We start from the raw sequence: 18,923 nt of genomic DNA, 5'->3' as shown, positions 1-18,923 counted from the left end.
TTGACATATTTTGGCAGAGTTACCGCTTGGAGCTTGAGCTTATGGATTTCAATAGCATATCAAACATAGAAACTTTGGGAATCTCAGAGTTATGTGGGGAAATGAAGGAGGCTGGCTTTTATTAGGGACTTCATTTAGGGGCTTCTTGGGGATCTAATTTTGAACACTATTCAAGTGTTCAAGACTGATTTTTTTTGGTTTTAAATTTTAATATTTTATTTTTTTCAATTACATGTAAAAACAATTTTTAACTTTCTTTTTTTACAATTATGAGTTCCACATTTCTGCTCCCCTCCCTCCTCGTTGAGAAAGCAAGCAGTTTGATAAAGGTTATACATGTGCAGTCATGCAAAACACATTTCCATATTAGTCATGTTGTGAAAGAAAACACAGATAAAAATGAGTAAGGCTGTTTTCACTCAAGCTAAGGCTGCTTATCCCATTGACCATTGTAGAGATTTATTAAAATGTTTTTTCTTGTTTTTTTTTCCCTCTAGGCTATAATTTGAGAACAAAATTTTCAGCACAATCCTAAAAGGCCAGATAAGTTACTGTTACACTGCTGTGTATGTCAGTCTTCAAAATTTGGCTGCTTATTGCTAAAATGAAATTATGAAATGGTATTATACATAATGTATGTTAGTTTTGGACTGAATTGTCACCATGGCAGTTTGTTTATCAGAGAAATAGAACTCAGAAATGGATGTGACCCTCACTGAGGACTGCTGGTTTTATATGTAACATTGACTACTCTGGCCCCCACTGCCTGAATGTCGCCACATTACATTCCCCTCCCCCTTCTCCAGGGTTTTTCTGTACCCTTAGGGGGCTGAAGGATTTTATCTTTGCCTTTTGGCTCAAGCCCACACCAGTTGTAGTTTTCCCGTTTTGAGTTCTATTTTATATCTATATTTATTGCCCAGTTCTACTTAAACACTCAATAGTCAATTAGCCTTTTCAAAGGAATACTTACTTTAAAGTAAATCAAAAACATACAAACACACTCTCTTGACAACACCTCAGGGTATTGGGACTGTCTTTCTTTGTATCCTCAGTATTTAGAACAGTGCCTGGCACATAGTAGGTGCTTAATTAATATTTATTCACTGACTCATTGACTCAAGGGGCACAATTCCCTTTACATCTCTGAGATTGAGTCTTTGGGAAAGGGAAGAGGGGTTAGATTCACAGGTTATCTTTATTTCCATATAGCATTTGTCCCACCAAGTTCCAAGTATTAAAAATTCTGCCTTGCTTACTTCCCTGCTAGTTTGGTTGCAATATCTTTCCTAAAATCCTGCATGCTAAAGTCCCCAAGTCTCAAACTCCTGGGTCTGTGAGTCCATTCCCTGTTAAAGGGCAAATGCAGCAAGACCAAAATGCAAAGCCCATTTCTTGAGGTCATGGGGCCTAAAAGGAAAGGAAAGATGGCTCTTCCCTCTATTTAGCTTACCACATGGGGCAAGAGAGAGAGAAAGAAAATGAGAGTCTCATAGACTAGTTCTGTAGACAGCAGAAGGAGCCTCCTACTCCAAGTGATAGACGCATGCAGGTGTCTTCTTTCAGAAGAAGGTTCCTGGCGTCTCCAATTTAGGGGATCTGGGCATATGCCAAAACCTCATTACATATATAATGGGAAAGGTAGTCTAATATGGAATAATGCATGTGAAACTTGCCTGTTTCCTTTTAATTTCCTCATCAAAGATAACCTCAAAGTTTATATAAGTTATTCTTATATAAATTATATATAGGTGTGCTCAAAGGAACAATAAAGTGGAGGAATTCCATGGGGACTGGAACAACTTCCAGGAAGTGATGCAGAGTGAGAGGAGCAGAACCAGGAGAACGTTGTACACAGAGACTGATACACTGTGGTACAATCGAATGTAATGGACTTCTCCATTAGTGGCAATGCATTGATCCTGAACAACCCGGAGGGATGTATGAGAAAGAACACTATCCACATCCAGAGGAAAAACTGTGAGAGTAAAAACACTGAAGAAAAAACCAACTGCTTGACTACATGGGTTGAGGGGAATACAATTGGGGATGTAGACTCTGAATGAACATCCTAGTGCAAATACCAACAATATGGACATTGATTCTGGTTAAGGACACATGTAATACCCGGTGGAATTGTGCGTTGGCTACAGGAGGGGAGGGGAGGGGAGGGAGGAATAGAAAATGATTTTTGTAACCAGGGAATAATGTTCGAAATTGACTAAATTAAAGAAATAAATAAATTCTATATAGGCAAGAAAGTTGGTATATCAGTTATGAATTCTATAAAAGAGAGGTAATGACCAAGAGAGTCCTTGATCTCACCCGAGGAGAAACTCCCTGAAGTATAGAGCTTGGGGTCTCACTTCCCCTCAAAAGGACAAAATGATCAAAAGTTAGGTGAAAACCAATTATATCCCCTAGAGGAACAATATTTTAGGAAACAGTAAGGGAACTTCTAGCCCAGTACCTCTTACTCTGAGGAGAGCAGAATGGTGGCCTAAGGCCCCCTTTTCTCATGTGGTGGTAATGAAAGTCTCCCCTGGAGAAAGATGAAGGAGAACGCACCTGCCTATTCTGCTTGCCATTAAGCCACATGATGATGGACCTTGCTGAAAAGAGGCCCTTTTCTATGTGGGGCTCATTCTTATTAAAGGTAGTAAATGGTAGAATCAGCATTTGGACTCAAGTTCTTGCCACTGTACCATACTTTGTCCTTACCCTTATATTTACTTACCTTCAAGGAGTTTGTTGTGAGAAAAAGACCTTAAGGTACTATATAAACGTCAACAACTAGTAAGACTGTGTCTGAAGAAATGATGATAATGCCATATTGGTCTGAATATAGGTTGTACTTTCTCTCAAATCTGGCAGGAAAAAGATCTAAATTCATCCAAAAATTGTATTTTTCCCCCAGAAAATACCTCTCTCTTTCTCTTTTTCCCCCCAAAGAAATCTCATTTTAAGGTCATAGCCTATATATTTGGGTATGATAAATATTAATATAAGAACCCTAATAATAACAATAATTATTTACATTTATATAGAACTTTAGAGCAGAGGTTTTAGCCTAGGGATCATGAATTTTTTTTCAAATTTGATACCTATAGTCCAATATTATTGGTTTCTTTTGTAATCTACATATTTTATTTTATCCCCTTAAGAACATTATTCTGAATTTTTATCAACAGACTGCCAAAGAGGTCCATGATGCAGAAAAAAAAAAGGTTGAGCACCTGATTTATAGGTACAAATCCACTCTCTCATTCGATCCTCACCGTCATGTTGTAACACAGGTAATTACAGTGATTTTACGTATGAGGAAATTGAGGCTCATCAAGGTTAAACAAACTGTCCATGCTCACTGAGCTAAGTCTCCCAACTCCAAGACCAAGATTCTTGTCACCATCTCCCTGTCTCTCCTCTCCTCAAGTACAAGTCCTCAAATCAGATCATTTTTCTTTCCTTTTTTCCAAGCACCGTTTGTGCTACTTGGCCCTATTGCCTACCTCGTTTCCTATCCTAATTTGCTTGGTCTCAGAGAGTATAGGGGAGCCAGAATGAGTAGAATTCCTTGAAAACACCAGGGACCAGGTCCCTTATCAGAACTCCTACATACCCCTGCAGAACAGCTGCCAGTAGCCTGAGACAGCTGATATGAGCAATCTTCCTTGAGACATCTGGCCTTCTGGATGGGAACTGGGTTTGGGAGAGGTCAGGTTTGTCACTACCCCTATATGACCCAGAGCTCTCTTCTTTCCTATCTTCCAGTGTACTGAAGAGGAGACGCTATTTTTGCAGTAGATAACCTTGCTACCATTGCTGAGTTGAGCTTGGACTTAGTCTCTCTGGTCATGGTTGTCCAGACTGACAGAGGTGATGGGGAGCCAAAGCTGAGAGTTGTTAAGGTCATCTCTGGAGTCTCTGCAAGCCTTTCCTCTACCACGGCCTCTTCTCAGTTGACTGGTATGGTGCGTTGGCTCTGGTTGGAGAAAGTGACAGAGAAACCTGGAGTCCTGAAGCGCCACATGGTCAGCCACATTTGTGTCTGACTGCCAGTGGGGCAAATAAGGCTATGTGTGACTGAGCTGACATTGTATGTGGCTGGGTATAAATGTGATGGTGCAGTGCTTGAGTATGTGTTTATCCGAATGTGTTTTTGACTGTGTGCATATCTGAGTCTATGTGTGTTTGTCCCCTCCTTCCTTCCCCTTGGTCCTATCCCAGCCAGACAAACAGAAGAAGGTGAGAAGAAGGATAAGCCCCAAGGACACCGAGGGTCTGGGGGGCTACAATGGCGTCCTCAGCTACTTCTCTGACCACCCTGGAAGATGAGGTCAGTTGCCCCATCTGCCAAGCCATCCTGAGAGAGCCCGTTACCATTGACTGTGGCCACAACTTCTGTCGAGGATGCCTTACTCACTACTGTGAAATCCCTGGTCCTGATCCTGGTGAGCAACCCATATGTCCACTCTGCAAGGATCCCTTCCATCCTGGGGGACTCCGGCCTAATTGGCAGCTGGCTAGTGTTGTGGAAAACATAGAGAAGCTAAAGTCAGCACCCCCTTCAGGCCTGGGAGAGGACCTCTGTGAAGTACATGAGGAAAAAATTTACTTTTTCTGCGAGGATGATGAAACGCAGTTGTGTGTGAAGTGCCGGGAAGCCCTGGAGCACAGGACTCACACTGTTCGCTTTCTGGAGGATGCAGCAGATCCTTACAGGGTAAGAAAGGGGGACAAAGTAGGGGAGGGGTATCCCCAAGCTTGGAACTCCCCAGGGCCAGATCTCTGTGAACTAATAACTCTGGTACATACCTATTAATATTTAGTTGTGGATATTGGCAAGAAATGGCCTTTAGGGATGGTTAGGTGGCTCAGTGTATAGAGAGCCAAGCCTGGAGATGGAGGTCCTGGGTTCAAATTTTGCCTCAGATACTTAGTATCTGTGGGACCCTGGCAAGTCACTTAACCCCAATCCTTACCTCTCTTCTGCCTTGGAACTGATATTTAGTATTGATTTTAAGACAAAAAAGGCAGGGAGAGAGAGAGAGAGAGAGAGAGAGAGAGAGAGAGAGAGAGAGAGAGAGAGAGAGAGAGAGAGAGAGAGAGAGAGAGAGAGAGAGAGAAGATCCTTTAAAGTTAAAATCCTAAACATCATAATTATTATTTTGGAGAGGGGTACATTGATGGAAGGGATCCTCAGTACTATTGCAATTTGTTCTGCAGTATTCCTAGAGAATCTTCAGGGTCACTTGAGAGGTAAATTCACTTGATCAGAATCAGATATTTAAAATGTATCTGAGGCAGGGCTTGAACCCAGGTCTTCTTGACTCTGAGTAGAATTGACTCTATCTACTACCCCACACTATTTCTCTACACTATAATCCCACACTATTTCTCTACACTATAATATCTAATACAAATACCATATCATGCTTATCTGACCATGGATTTCCCTGCTCAAGAATCTTTAGTACCTCCCTATTGCTTTAGGATAAAATAGAAATGATTTAGTCTGGTATTCCAAGTCATTCACATTCTGGCCCTAGTCAACTCTCCAAGTTTACTTTACATTATCTCCATTTTGGACCCTCAGTTCTAGCCAGACCAATGTACTTGTTTCATCTTTCATCTCTGTGCCTTCATATAGACTGTACCACATGCCTGAAATTCCCTCTTTCCTCATTTCTACCTCTTAGAATCTTTAGTTTTATTAAAGATTCACTTCATGTGCTGCCTTCTAAGGGAAACTATTCCTGGTCACCATAGCTGTTAGTGGGCTCTTACTCCTCAAATTATTTATGTATTCTTTTCGTGTGCTCTTTTAAGGAAGGGACTGTTTTTCCTTTTGTCTTTGTTTTTGTATCCCCAGTATATCCTGCAGTGCCTTGTACCCGGTAGGAATTCAGCAAATCCTTGTTACGTTGCATTGGATTGAACCAGAAACACTACTTTTATTTTTTTTTCCTTTTGAATTAGTTTATTTAGTCAATTTAGAACATTATTCCTTGGTTACAATAATCATGTTATTTCTCTCCCTCCCCTCCACCCACCCTTCCCACAACCAACACGCAATTTCATTGGGTATTTCTTGTGTCCTTGATCAGAACCTATTTCCATGTTGTTGATGTTTGCACCAGGATGTTCATTCAGAGTCTACATCCCCAACCATATCCCTTCCATCCCTGTATTCAAACAGTCGTTTTTATTCTGGGTTTCTACTCCCACCAGAAACACTACTTTTAAAGGAAGAAGAGAAATGGGAAATGTGTTGACCATACTCTACAGAGGACAAAGCCATAGTAGATAGGGCTAAGCTTCAGTAAGATTGTCAGAGGTAGAGATCTCAGTCAGAGCCTGTCTAGGATTAAGATTTGAGTGCCCTCTCAGAGGTAGATTACTCAGAGTCTGTATAGATAAGGTTCAAGTGCCCTCTCCTTCACCTTCTTTATTCTTAGCATAATAAAACATGTTATTGCAGGCAATAACATGTTATTAATGATTAGACTGTTTGATGAACCTGGGTGACCTTAGAACCTTATCTGCTGTACCTTCTCATTGATGTTTCTCCAATGATTATTTTACTGTCTGTGGTTCTTGCCTTTAAAAGATGTTACCAGCTTGAATTAAAACACACTCATTCTACCATCAGTAGATGAGGTCCTTCCAACCCCAATCTTTTTCTCTGGTCTCCATTTTCCTTCGCCCTTATCTGAGGAACTCCTGGTCCTGGTTATGCCCCCCAGGGGGGCATCTTACATATGATGGATTGAGGCTGGCCTTTAGGACAGGCTTTCCAGTAGGGTAGAGTGCAAGGAACAGATAGAGGCTCAAGTATGGGGTCCAAAATGGAGGAGAGGGTTATCTGATAGGGAAGATCATGACAAGAGACTCTGAAGGAAGAGAGTTGAGGTCTGAGGGAATAAAATATGAGAAAGGGAGCCAAGGGTCTGAATGTCCTCTGTAAAACTTTTGGAAATTTCACATTTTGAATCCAGAAGAAAGTAAATCTTGACCTTTAAGGCCAGGAACTGTTTAGTTTAGGGTTTTTTTGGTTTTTGTTTACAGAGATTCTTAATGTTTGTTGAGGTGAATAGAAATGAGAATATCTATGGAATCTCCTTGTGTGGGAATAAATAAATGATCGATCAGCATTTATTAAGCATGTACAAGGCCCTGAGAATACAAAGACAAAAATTTAAAAAGTCCCTGTCCTCAAGGAACTTACAGTCTAGTAAAGATGATATGTATGTGTGTCTATGTATATATTTGTTGTTGTTGAGTTATTTCAGTCATGCTCGACTCTTCATGACCCAATTTGGGTTTTTTTTTTTTTTTGCAAAGACATTAGAGTAGTATGTAATTCCTTTTCCAGTTTATTTTACAGATGAGAAAACTGAGGCAAATATGGGTAAGTGACTTGCTCAGGGTCACACAGCTAGTAAATGTCTGAGGCCAGATTTGAATGCAGGAATATGAGTCTTCCTGATTCTAAGCCTGAGAAAAAATTATCAGATAGGACATAGAGCTAGCTTAGAATTTGCATAGCACTTGAAGGTTTACAAGGCATTTTGTATATATATTGTCTCATTTGAGCCTCCCAATCACTTTGGGAGGTAGATGCTATTATTATCTCCATTTTACAGATAAGGAAATTGAGGCACAAAAAGATGAAGTGATTTGTGCCCAGGGTCACATAGCCAGTATCAGAGATAGGATTTAAACTCAGCTTCTTTTGACTCCAAGAACTATACCAGAGTCATTGAACTCCACTTGCTGCCCCTAGGAAGAGAATCAAGAAAGAGCAGAGACTCATTGGTAGGGCCTGCCTTGAAGCAAGTGGTTGAAAATAATAAACTTCTCTAACCCTCAGAGGATTCCTCTGATTTTTCATCCTAACTATGACTTCTCTCTTCTTCTCAGGAACAAATCCATAGGTGTCTGGAGTCTCTGAAGAATGAGAGAGAAGATATTCAAGGAATCCAGTCCAGGGAAGATCAGAGGATCCAGGTCTTATTGGTAAGGCATTCCTTTGCCATCCTCTGCTTCCTTAGGTGATCTCCTTTTGCAGAGTCCTCTATCTGGGCAGGGTCTAGGAGGTCATTTTATGCCTTCTCTAGCCTTCCAGACCATACTGCAGTTGGTGAGGGAGAAAGCAGATGGGTTCTCTGTGCCTTTTATAATTTTCAAACCCTTACTTTCTGTCTTAGAATCAATTTTGAGTATGGGTTCCAAGGCAGAATAGCTGTAAGGACTAGATAATTGAGGTTAAGTGACTTTCTCAGGGTCACCCAGCTAGGAAGTGTCTGAGGTCAGATTTGAACCCAGGCCACCAGAACTGGCTCTCTATCCACTGAGGAACCTAGCTGCCCCCTTCAGAACTTTTGATGTGTTGGCTGCTGGAAAATATCAGTATCACTAAACTGAGGGAGATGGGATGATAGAGATGGATAAAATGGGAGTAAAGAAGGGGAATAGGGAAGAAGAGGAGGAAGAGATGGTGGCAGCCATTTCTCGGGTATCTCTCTGTCCCTTTTTCCTGCTCCTCTAGACTCAGGTGGCCACCAAGAGAGAGAAGGTCATCTTGGAATTTGAGCACATGTGCCAGTTCCTGGAGAGGCAGCAGTACTTGCTTTTGACCCAGCTGGAGGAGTTGGATGGAGATATTTTGAAACAGAAGGATGAGTTTGAGTCCCTTGTCCAGGGTGAGATCTGCCGTTTTGATGCCTTGATTTCAGAATTGGAAGAAAAACTGGAGCGCCCAGCAAGAGAGCTGCTGAAGGTAAGCAATGTGGAGAGATCCACTTTTTGCCATCTAAGCCATTTGGATAGGCATTGTGGCATACTGCAAAAGGACACTGTTTGGCATTTTGAGCTACAACACTTACTATAGGACCAAGGGCAAGTCATTTAATCTTGGGCTTCAGTTTCTTCAGCTGTAAGATGGGTACAATAATATTTGTTGAGGTAGATGGGAACGGATGACTGAGGGACTCTATGGAATCCCCTTTCCTGGGAATCTTTAAATAATCAATGAACCTATAAAAATTTATAAATATATAATGCATAAACATATAAACCAATTTATAAATACCTACCTCACAGTGAACTAATGTAATAATATTTTTACCCAGATATATATTTTATAAAGTTTATTAGGAAGTGTAGACAATTATTCCTATAAGTAACCTGACCACATGGTCTCTAGCCTGCATGCCTCTTCCTCATTCCCTTCACCTGCCTACCCTGTTCCCTATTTCTTCCTTCTTCGTTCTCCCTTCTCTCAAGCCCCAAAGCCTTGACTTTTATTGACGTACTGCACATAGAGAGATGCAAACCTGGTGTACTGTGTTATCTCAGGAATGTTTGATGGACAGGTGAAGGAGGGGATGAACTTCCTTGACACACTAATCAACTAATAACTGTTTATTAAATGCCTATGGTGTACCAGGCACTGTACTAAATGCAACAACCATGGTTTATCATGAAGAAATTCTATGTAAGTCACTATAAAAATGTGAGTTTTTGATTACCTCTTCTTCCCTGTCCCTCCTCTGCTTCCTTTATCACTTCTCTCTTTCTTTTAAGGCAGAGCTAGGACCAATGAATAGAAGTTTAAGAAGCCAGATTTCAATTCTGTATCAGGAGGAACTGGGTAACAATTTGTCATTTAGTTAAATTGTGTCTGACTCTTTGTGCCCCCATTTGGAGTTTTCTTGGCAAAAGATACTGGACTGGTTTGCCATTTCCTTCTCTAACTCATTTTACAGATGAGAAAATGGAGGCAAACAGGGTTAAGTGACTTGTCCAGGGTCACATAGCTATTGAGTATCTGAGGCTAGATTTGAACTCTGGTAGTTTTTCCTGACTTCAGGGCCAGTGCTCTATCCACTGAGTCACCTCACCTTCTTCCCTGGGAACAATTAGAGGAGAACAACAACAAAATGGACTACCTTGTGAAGTAGTCACTTTACAGATATTCAGGATTTCAGAGCTCAAAAGGACCTAAGTGACCTCCTTCAGCAGTGAAGATGTTTTGGACTTGTAGTTTGGCTTCTGGAATATGGGCATTACCGTGAAGACATCAGTTCATGCCTCCCCAAGGGCTAGGAAGACCTGGCAAATATAATAGATGGAAGTTATGGGGGAAGGAAATGAGTGGATGAGAGTTAGTTATGTGCAGGAATCAACTGTTAAATTTTCAGCATGAGCATCTGACACCTCAAAAATTAGAAAATGCTACAAATCAGAGCTTAATTTTTGAGGAGCTAGGTGGCACAGTAGATAGAGTGCCAGGTCTAGAGTCAGGAGGACCTGAGTCCAAAGTCAGCCTCAGACACTTACTAGCTGTGTGATCCCGATTGTTACTTCATCCTGTTTGCCTCAGTTTCCTCCTCTGTAAAATAAGCTGGAGAAGGAAATGGCAAACCATCCAGTATCTTTGCCAAGAGAACCCCAGATGGAGTTATAAGGAGTCAGATTCAAATAACTGGCAAAACAACAGCAGCAATGACAAACAGAAGGACTTAATTTATTATTTAGTTCACTGTGTAGACTTTAAAAAGTGACAGAGAAAATGTTTATAATGCATAGTAAATTTGAAAGCATGCTATGTATACATTTTTCCCCCTTCCAGAGAACTGGTTGTTAAACATTTACTAGCAGACGCCTGGAGAGAAGTCAGGGATAGGACCCCCCCCACCCATACCCTACAATACCCTTCTCCCCAACCCTATCCTGAGAAGTGAACCAAAGGAAGACCAGAAATAATCACAAGCTTTGAAAGTTACAAATTAATTTTTTATATTAAGAAGAAAAGCAAGCTTAACAAAATGGAGATTCACAATTTGAGATATATATATATATATATATATATATATATATACATGTAATACTTTCCTTATGTCCCAAATTACATATAGAAATATTAATTTTATTTGTTAAGTTCAACATAAAAAGAAAATAAAATAGGGAGAAAAGTCATTAGAGGAAGACAGATTTCTAGTCAACGTAAGGAAAAAATCTTCCTAGTAATCAATTATCTCAACATCTTGTAGTGAATTCCCTGCCTCTTGGAATTGGCCAGGTGGAGGTTGAATAACTGCTAAGCATTAGCCAGAAACGTTGTAGGTGAGATTCATGCGTTGGGTAAGCCCTGTATTAGCTATGACTTCTGAAGTCCCAGCCAAGGATGGGATTCTAGGATACTGCATGCCAGGGCAGATGCCTGTGGCTGTGGTGCTCAAGTTTCTAGTGACCTGCAGGAAAGATGGGAATCATGAGAACTGAATGCTTGATATTTATTTCTCTTTCTTTTAGGACATCAGGAGCACCCTGATCAGGCAAGTGATTGTTTCTTGCTCTTCCTTTCTCTTTCTCACAAATGCATATACATATGTATCCTACACATACTTACTCATTATGAACATTGATGTATCTTACAAAGGTATACAAACACACACTTTTAATTTAATACTCTATCACCATCATCTGATTCAAACTTGTGGTTACATTGGCACAGGGAATTCCCAGTTAGGAAACTATCTATCAATGCAACTATTCTTTAACTTAGAGCTTTGAGAGTTTCATGGAGTCACTGGGCAGTGAACTGGGCTTGCCCAACAGTCAGTACCTCTAACCAAAAAATATGCACTGGAGTAGCTGGGCGGCTCAGTCAACTGAGAGCCAAGCCTAGAGACAGGAGGTCCTGGGTTCAAACGTGACCTCAGACACATCCTAACTGTGTGACCCTGGGCAAGTCATTTAACCCCCATTGCCTTGCCCTTATGTCTCTTCTGCCTTGGAATCAATACACAGTATTGATACTAAGACAGAAGGCAAGGGTTTAAAAAAAAAACACCATGGAGTAAATGCCTGCTACATGCTGAGCTTTGGAAAGCTACCTCAGGAGGTACCTGGCTGTTTACAATCTAATAGTATTAAGAAAGTTCTAACACAATAACTGATGTATGAAATAAAATATGAAAAAAAAGCATGAGAGGGGTGGGTAGCTAAGTGGCACGGTAGAAAGAATGCCAAACCTCAGAGTCAGGAAGATTCTTTTTCCTGAGTTCAAATCCAGCCTCAGTCACTTCCTAGTTGTGTGACCTTGGGCAAGTCACCTAACCCTGTTTGCCTCAATTTCCTCATCTGTAAAATAAGCTGGAGAAGGAAATGGCAAACCACTCTAATATCTAATTAAATGGAGCCACAGAGAGCCAGACATGACTGTAAATGACTGAAGAACAACAGTATCAATGAGAGCAATACAAGGAAAGGGCTACATGATGTCCAAGAGTTGATATACATGCACTGGACATGTAAGCTCACACCTATACACATCTAAACAGATACACCCACCCACATAGAAAGAGAGAGCTGAGTGTAGTGGAAAGAAAAACCTGGAGGTTTGGGTTCTAGCCCAGATCCTCATTCCCTAAGTAACCATGGGTAATTCACTGCCCCTCTCTGAGGCTCAGTTACCTCATCTGGAAAATTGAAATAATAATATTTGCAAATGGTCCTGAGAAAAGTATACTCTAATCCTTAAAGTGCTATTTAAATGTGAACTATTAGTATTATATATTCATATAATAAGAGAATCAGCATATAGTAGATAGAGTGCTGGCTGCCTTGACATATACTGGCTGTATCTCCCTAGGTAACTCACTTAACCTCTTTTTGTAACTTAAAAAAAAAATCAAACAGACCCTTACCTTCTCTCTTGAAATCAATACTGATTCCAAGGCAGAAGAGCAGTAAGGGCTAGGCAATGGGGGTTAAGTGACTTGCCCAGGATCGTACAGGTAGGAAGTGTCTGAGGTCAAATTTGAACCCAGGACCTCCTGGCTCCCTATCCATGGAGCCATTTAGCTTGCCCCTCTATGCAACTTTCAATGACTATAAAATTGCAAAGATTGAGTTGATCTGCTTTGGTGGAAGGATTTCATTCACTTGGGAGGGAAATCCCCTACCAGTGAAATCACAAGTGCAATCCATATACTTATTGTCCATAGATATGTAGATGTATCCTCAATTTTAAAAAAGCCTCACAGGAAAAATCAGGTTGGCCTCCATCATTTGGAAAAAGTGTCCCTGGGCTGAGGGAGCTGGGACTCCAGCGCTAAAAGGGACTAGTGACCAGCTTAAAGTGCTCAAAGATCCCCCAAGCAGGATGAGGTCAAGGATCCCATCGTTTTTTAATTTTTGTCTGTGCATTTCTAGGTGTGAAGGCAGAAGGTGTCGGAAACCAGAGGCTGTCTCTCCTGACCTGGGTGAGAGGATCCGGGACTTCCCTCAACAGGCTCTTCAGCTGCAGAGGGAAATGAAGACGTTTCTGGGTAAGAGGAACCACATATCTCCAGGTCCCAAGGCACAAAGAAGCATAGAAACGCCAGACATTGAAGTCCTAAGTGGCATAAAGTTCATGGACAACCCCTGTATTCACTTCCTAGCTCCACTGCTGATTTGCTGTGTGACTTCTGAGTTTCCATATCTACAGATTTGTCAAGATCCCTTTTACAGGGATGGTGTGTCAATAATAACAAAAACACTATTAAATAGTCACATTATGGTAAATAAAATTATAATAATTTTAATAATATAAATAATAATGAATATTTTTGAAAAAAGATATTTAAAATGATATAAAAATGGATCCATGTGATTATCAATAGCAAAAAATAAAGCAAATTATTAATAAAATAATCAACAATAGGAAAAATCAATAGCATTTATAATAAATACGATAATTCATAATTGAGAATCAAGAATACTAGATTTGGAAGAGAATTTAAACACCATCTAGCCCAACTGCCTCATTTTACAGATGGGGTAATTCAAGGCCAGAGAAGGGAAATGGTTTTTCCAAGGTTGCACAGCCAATAAGTAACAGAGCCAAGACTTGAATGTAAGTTTCTTGACTTCTAGCTCAGGGCGGTCTTTATTATACCACACTCCTCCTCTAACGTTAACTTATTTCTTCTTTATTTCCTCCTATCTTCCCCATATCCTGACATTAACCCAAGGACAATGAAATTGTAAATGTAACACACTTTGCAAACTTTAAAACACTATGTAAATGTCGATTATTATTCCCTTTTTAAATTTATTTTTAAAAACCTTTACCTTCTATCTTGGAATCAATACTGTGTATTAGTTCCAAGGCTGAAGATCAGTAAGGGCTAGGCAAGGGGGTTAATTAAGTGTCTTGTTCAGGATCACCCAGCAAGAAAGTGTTTGAGGCCCGAATTGAACCCAGGACCTTCCATTTCCTGGCTTGGCTCTCAATCCACTGAGTCACCTAACTGCCCCCAATGCCTATGAGTGTGTGTGTGTGTGTTCGTGTATGCTGGTCAATATTTAACAACCAGGCTGAAATGTATGCATATATACTTGCAAGTTTAATCTGCCTTAAGATCTTCTCCTGTTTGTAGCAGGTACATATTTCTGAGGTATACATGCTTACATGAAAAATTTGACAATTATTGCTCACAAACGAGTTATAACTTGCTCCAGCACACTCCTCCATGGATCCCTCTGAGCCTCTTTCTCCCACTTTCTGCTCTTAGCTACATAATCTGTCAAATGAGGGACTCAACTAGACTCTCTCTAAATTCTCTCCTAGATCCAACTTAAATCCCATCTGCTTTTTTGTTCCTTTCCCACAGAAAATCTGCTCTTTGAATTGGACTGTGAACCAGGTGAGTGTCTTGGGGGTCAAGAAGAATGTGGATGTATGTGCTAGGAGTATCAGGGCTTCCCCAGACAAGGAGAGAGAATTCTACTGGAGCTCTGTTAAGGATATTTCTGAAGGACTTACCAAAGGAAGAAAAGATAGTACCTTCCACTAGGGACCTTCTTGGGTAGGGTACATATATGAAACAGTGGATAGAATTGGTTTGGGGTCAGGAAGGCCTGAGTTCCAATTTGACTTCTTACACTTACTAGCTATGTGACAATAGTCAAGTCATTTGATTTCTGTTCATTCCAGTTTCCTTATCTATAAAATGGGTTTAATAATAGTGCCTACCTCCCAGGAATGCTGTGATGATCAAATGAAATAATAATTGTAAAGCCTGTAGCACAGTTCCTGGCACATAGTAAGTGCTATGTGAATGTTAGTTCTTATTATTAGGTTTGCCCCTTTGCTAAATCCTCAAGAACTATTTGTTGAATGATAAATCCAAGTGGAATGAGTATAGCTTAGGGAAGACTTCCTAGAGGAGAGCTTTAAGCCAAATTTGAAATATTTTAGAATATATATTTATATATACTTGTCCTTTGGAAAATAAGGGGGTTGGACTAGATGATCTTTAAGAGCTCTTCCAACTTTAAGTCCCATGATACCTACTGTCCTATGTGTTACAGAGCAAGTTAGTGGGAAAGTTTACACTAGGCTTGAGGTCCATTGACTTTCAGCTCAAATCTGCTTTCTAAGAATGGCAGATCACTTAGATAAAGGGAGGTGCCATCTTGGTCCCATAGTGGATTGGAAAGGAAAGGGGCCAGAATGCTCAGATGCACTAAAAAATTGATGCCAAATGCAATTTTAAAACTTTCCCCCATGCAATTATGACTCTGATGTTAATCACATGCAGTTCTTTCTTTCTTTCTTTCTTTCTTTCTTTCTTTCTTTCTTTCTTTCTTTCTTTCTTTCTTTCTTTCTTTCTTTCTTTCTTTCTTTCTTTCTTTCTTTCTTTCTTTCTTTCTTTCTTTCTTTCTTTCTTTCTTTCTTTCTTTCTTTCTTTCTTTCTTTCTTTCTTTCTTTCTTTCTTTCTTTCTTTCTTTCTTTCTTTCTTTCTTTCTTTCTTTCTTTCTTTCTTCTTCTTCCCTTCCCTCCCTCCCTCCCTCCCTCCTTCCTTCCTTCCTTCCTTCCTTCCTTCCTTCCTTCCTTCCTTCCTTCCTTCCTTCCTTCCTTCCTTCCTTCCTTCCTTCCTTCCTTCCTTCCTTCCTTCCTTCCTTCCTTCCTTCCTTCCTTCCTTCCAGCTCTTATCTCCTTAGACCCCCGGACGTCCCATCCCAAACTCCTCCTATCAGAAGATTATCAGCGGGCCCAATTCTCCTACAAATGGCAGACCTCACCAGACAGTCCACAACGTTTTGACCGGGCCATCTGTGTCCTAGCCCAGGATGGCTTTGTGGGAGGAAGGCACACATGGGTGGTAGCTGTGAACCTGGTCCATGGGGGCAGCTGCACAATGGGTGTAGTGAACCACGATGTCCGACGGAAAGGGGAGCTCCGGCTCAGGCCAGAGGAGGGGATATGGGCAGTGCGACTGGCTTGGGGATTTGTTTCAGCCTTGGGCTCCTACCCTACCAGGTTGTCCCTGGAAGAGAATCCCAAGCAAATCCGTGTCTCCCTTGATTATGAGGTGGGCTGGGTGACATTTAGCAATGCTGTCACTCAGGAGCCCATCCATACCTTTACTGCCTCTTTTACTGGAAAGATTTTTCCCTTCTTTGGGCTCTGGGGCAGAGGATCCAGTTTCTCTTTGAGTTCTTAAGAGGGAAGAGACTATACTCTGGGTGAGGTAAGGGTGAGAGGGATCAAGAGTATGCCACTAGTCCTAGTACCTAGTGCCACTTGCGAAACTGGGAGAGATTGTATCCAAGGTCACACGTTAGTGAGAAAAAGCAAAAGAGGAATTCAAACCCTCAATTCTCTACCTTCCAAATCTTCTATTGACTCCCAGAGACTTTCCACTATTCCTTTCCATCCCAGAGAGGCTCAGGTCATGGCTGTCCTAAGGAATTTCAAATGATCCTATAGATCTACCATGGGGAAAGAGGTATCAGGAGTTCATCGCAGCCATCCCACATATCCAACAACCTCAGACCCTGCTGCTTGCCATTCTGGATGGAGGCTCAGCCTTAGGTGAAGAAGGTAGAGAAAAGAACCTTGCTCAAGACTGATGGGCTGAGAGTTCTCTCTTTCCTTATTTCCCACCTCTAATCTAATTGAACCCACACATGAGGCCAATTCAGGGAAATAGTGAAAAGAGGGGAATGCACAAGTGATAGGAAAAAAGTAGAGAAGCCATTTGTGGGGTCCCAAATGCAGCCAGGGGGCTTGTGCTTCATGATCTATTGTTTCCAGACCAATGAATGGCAAACCAATTCAATGTTCTCTTCTAAAACTGTACAGTAAAAATTATTCAAGGGGAAAGGAGGAAGGGAGATAGAAAAATTCAGACTAGAAGAAGATTAGCAGTGGGAAAAGGGTTGAGTTGAAGGAATGAGTGAGACCTTTGAGAGAAGGGTTTCCCTGTGGGATTCTGGGAAGGAGGTTATAACCCCACCTGTGATGTGTGCAGAGTAATAGTGACTCCCAGAAATCTGTATTACTGTTGTTGAGACTTGGTATATAGGCTAACAATTTATTGCATGGGTTTATAGGAAATAGAATAACACTTTAGCTTTGTTTGACCCCGTGTTGAACTTAAATCTTGCAAACAATAAAACATTATCTTGGTTGCAAGAAGGTTTTTGAGTTTTGTAGCATCTATAACTTTCTTAGAAGAGAAGTGGAGGCTCAAGATAAGGGGATTCAAGGAGTTAGTGACATCTTTTTTTCTTTTCTCTTCTTTTCTCTTCTCTTCTCTTCTTTTCTTTTCTTTTCTTTTCTTTTCTTTTCTTTTCTTTTCTTTTCTTTTCTTTTCTTTTCTTTTCTTTTCTTTTCTTTTCTTTTCTTTTCTTTTCTTTTCTTTTCTTTTCTTTTCTTTTCTTTTCTTTTCTTTTCTTTTCTTTTCTCATCTTTCCCTTACTGTCTATTTTAGAGTTGGTACACTTCTAAGGCAGAAGAGCAATAAGGGCTAGGCAATTGGGTTTAAGTGATTTAGCAAAGCTCACACAGCTAGGAAGTGTCTGAGGCCAAATTTGAACCCAGGTCCTTCCTATTCTAGGCCTGGCACTCTATCTACTGTGCTATCTCGCTGCATCAACATCTTCTCTTTAAATATATCCATCTATAATGATTTCTCTGGGCTTTTACCTTGAGATGGGTTTAGATGAGATGACCTACTAATGACAGAATCTCCCTTCATTGCTGGAAAGATGAATTCTGATTAATCTTGCTCCTCTGATTCCACAGGTAGCCAGCCCTTTAGTACCTTCTTTCTGCTTACAATTCGTTCCTAGTTATCCAAGGTTTTGGTTTATTTATAGCAAATTTTAATGATATTCTTATTTATTTGTTTAACTATCTACTTTATTAAAGAGTTCAATCATCCCACAAACTGCTGTGACTTGCTGTCTCTATACAAGGCACCATACTAATACTTGAGGGAGATGCCAAATTTAGTTAGGGTCATAGACCCTACCCTCATAGGACTTACAGTCTATTAAGGTACTAGAATAGGTACACAAAGAACTAAAATATAAATGAGAATATGTTAAGCACAATAGAGAGGTTTTAAGTGCTGTGTGAGGTTTTAGGGGGATTGGGGAGGAAGGTTTGTTAGTGATTGAGGGAATCAGGAAAGGCTTCATGAAAAAAGAGATAGGAATTTGAACTGGTTCTTAGACAATCAGTAGGATGTCAAAAGCTGGAGTTGGGCCAGAAAAACAATTCCAACATTAACTAAGGTGAGAAAAATCACAGAGATCATACAGATCATGCTTGGGGACTGATGCATAATGCAGTTTTGCTAGATCATAGAATCCATAAAGAAGAATAATGTCACGCAAGGCTAGGTAAATAGGTTGGAATCATTCATTCACATAAAAAGCATTCATGTGTGTAAAGCACTGTACTAAGCTCTGGGGACACAAAGAAAACAGTCCTTACCTTTGAGGAATTTACAGTGTGATGGGAAGAGACAATGAAACTAAGTACACCAAGATATACTGAGGAGATTGTGGAACCTTGAATGTGAGCTGAGGAATCCAGACTGTGTTTGGTAGGTAAGAGGTCACCTTCAAAG

At 40.5% G+C, this 18,923-nt stretch overlaps 1 protein-coding gene across 1 annotated transcript; it reads left to right on the top strand.

Annotated features, from left to right (window-relative positions):
• The first annotated feature begins 3,673 nt into the window (after positions 1-3,673).
• Positions 3,674-18,255, top strand: TRIM10 (tripartite motif containing 10). The gene is made up of 8 exons (XM_007483468.3): positions 3,674-3,966; positions 4,228-4,723; positions 7,924-8,019; positions 8,552-8,782; positions 11,320-11,342; positions 13,225-13,340; positions 14,670-14,702; positions 15,988-18,255. Exons 2-8 carry the CDS (start codon positions 4,295-4,297, stop codon positions 16,503-16,505), a joined length of 1,446 nt encoding a protein of 481 aa, XP_007483530.2. The 5' UTR covers positions 3,674-3,966; positions 4,228-4,294; the 3' UTR covers positions 16,506-18,255.
• The last annotated feature ends 668 nt before the right edge of the window (positions 18,256-18,923 follow it).

Source organism: Monodelphis domestica, chromosome 2 (assembly GCF_027887165.1).
Source record: "Monodelphis domestica isolate mMonDom1 chromosome 2, mMonDom1.pri, whole genome shotgun sequence".
Classification (NCBI taxonomy): Eukaryota; Metazoa; Chordata; class Mammalia; order Didelphimorphia; family Didelphidae; genus Monodelphis; species Monodelphis domestica.
This window is presented reverse-complemented; position numbering and strand designations above follow the sequence as displayed.

What these genes read in the sequence shown, in the direction of transcription:
- TRIM10 (XM_007483468.3), top strand. Translation starts at nt 4,295, where the DNA reads ATGGCGTCCTCAGCTACTTCTCTGACCACCCTGGAAGATGAGGTCAGT. An exon ending in ATGCAGCAGATCCTTACAGG is followed by an intron (nt 4,724 to 7,923) that starts GTAAGAAAGGGG and finishes TCTTCTTCTCAG; the next exon opens with GAACAAATCCATAGGTGTCT. An exon ending in CAGCAAGAGAGCTGCTGAAG is followed by an intron (nt 8,783 to 11,319) that starts GTAAGCAATGTG and finishes TCTTTCTTTTAG; the next exon opens with GACATCAGGAGCACCCTGAT.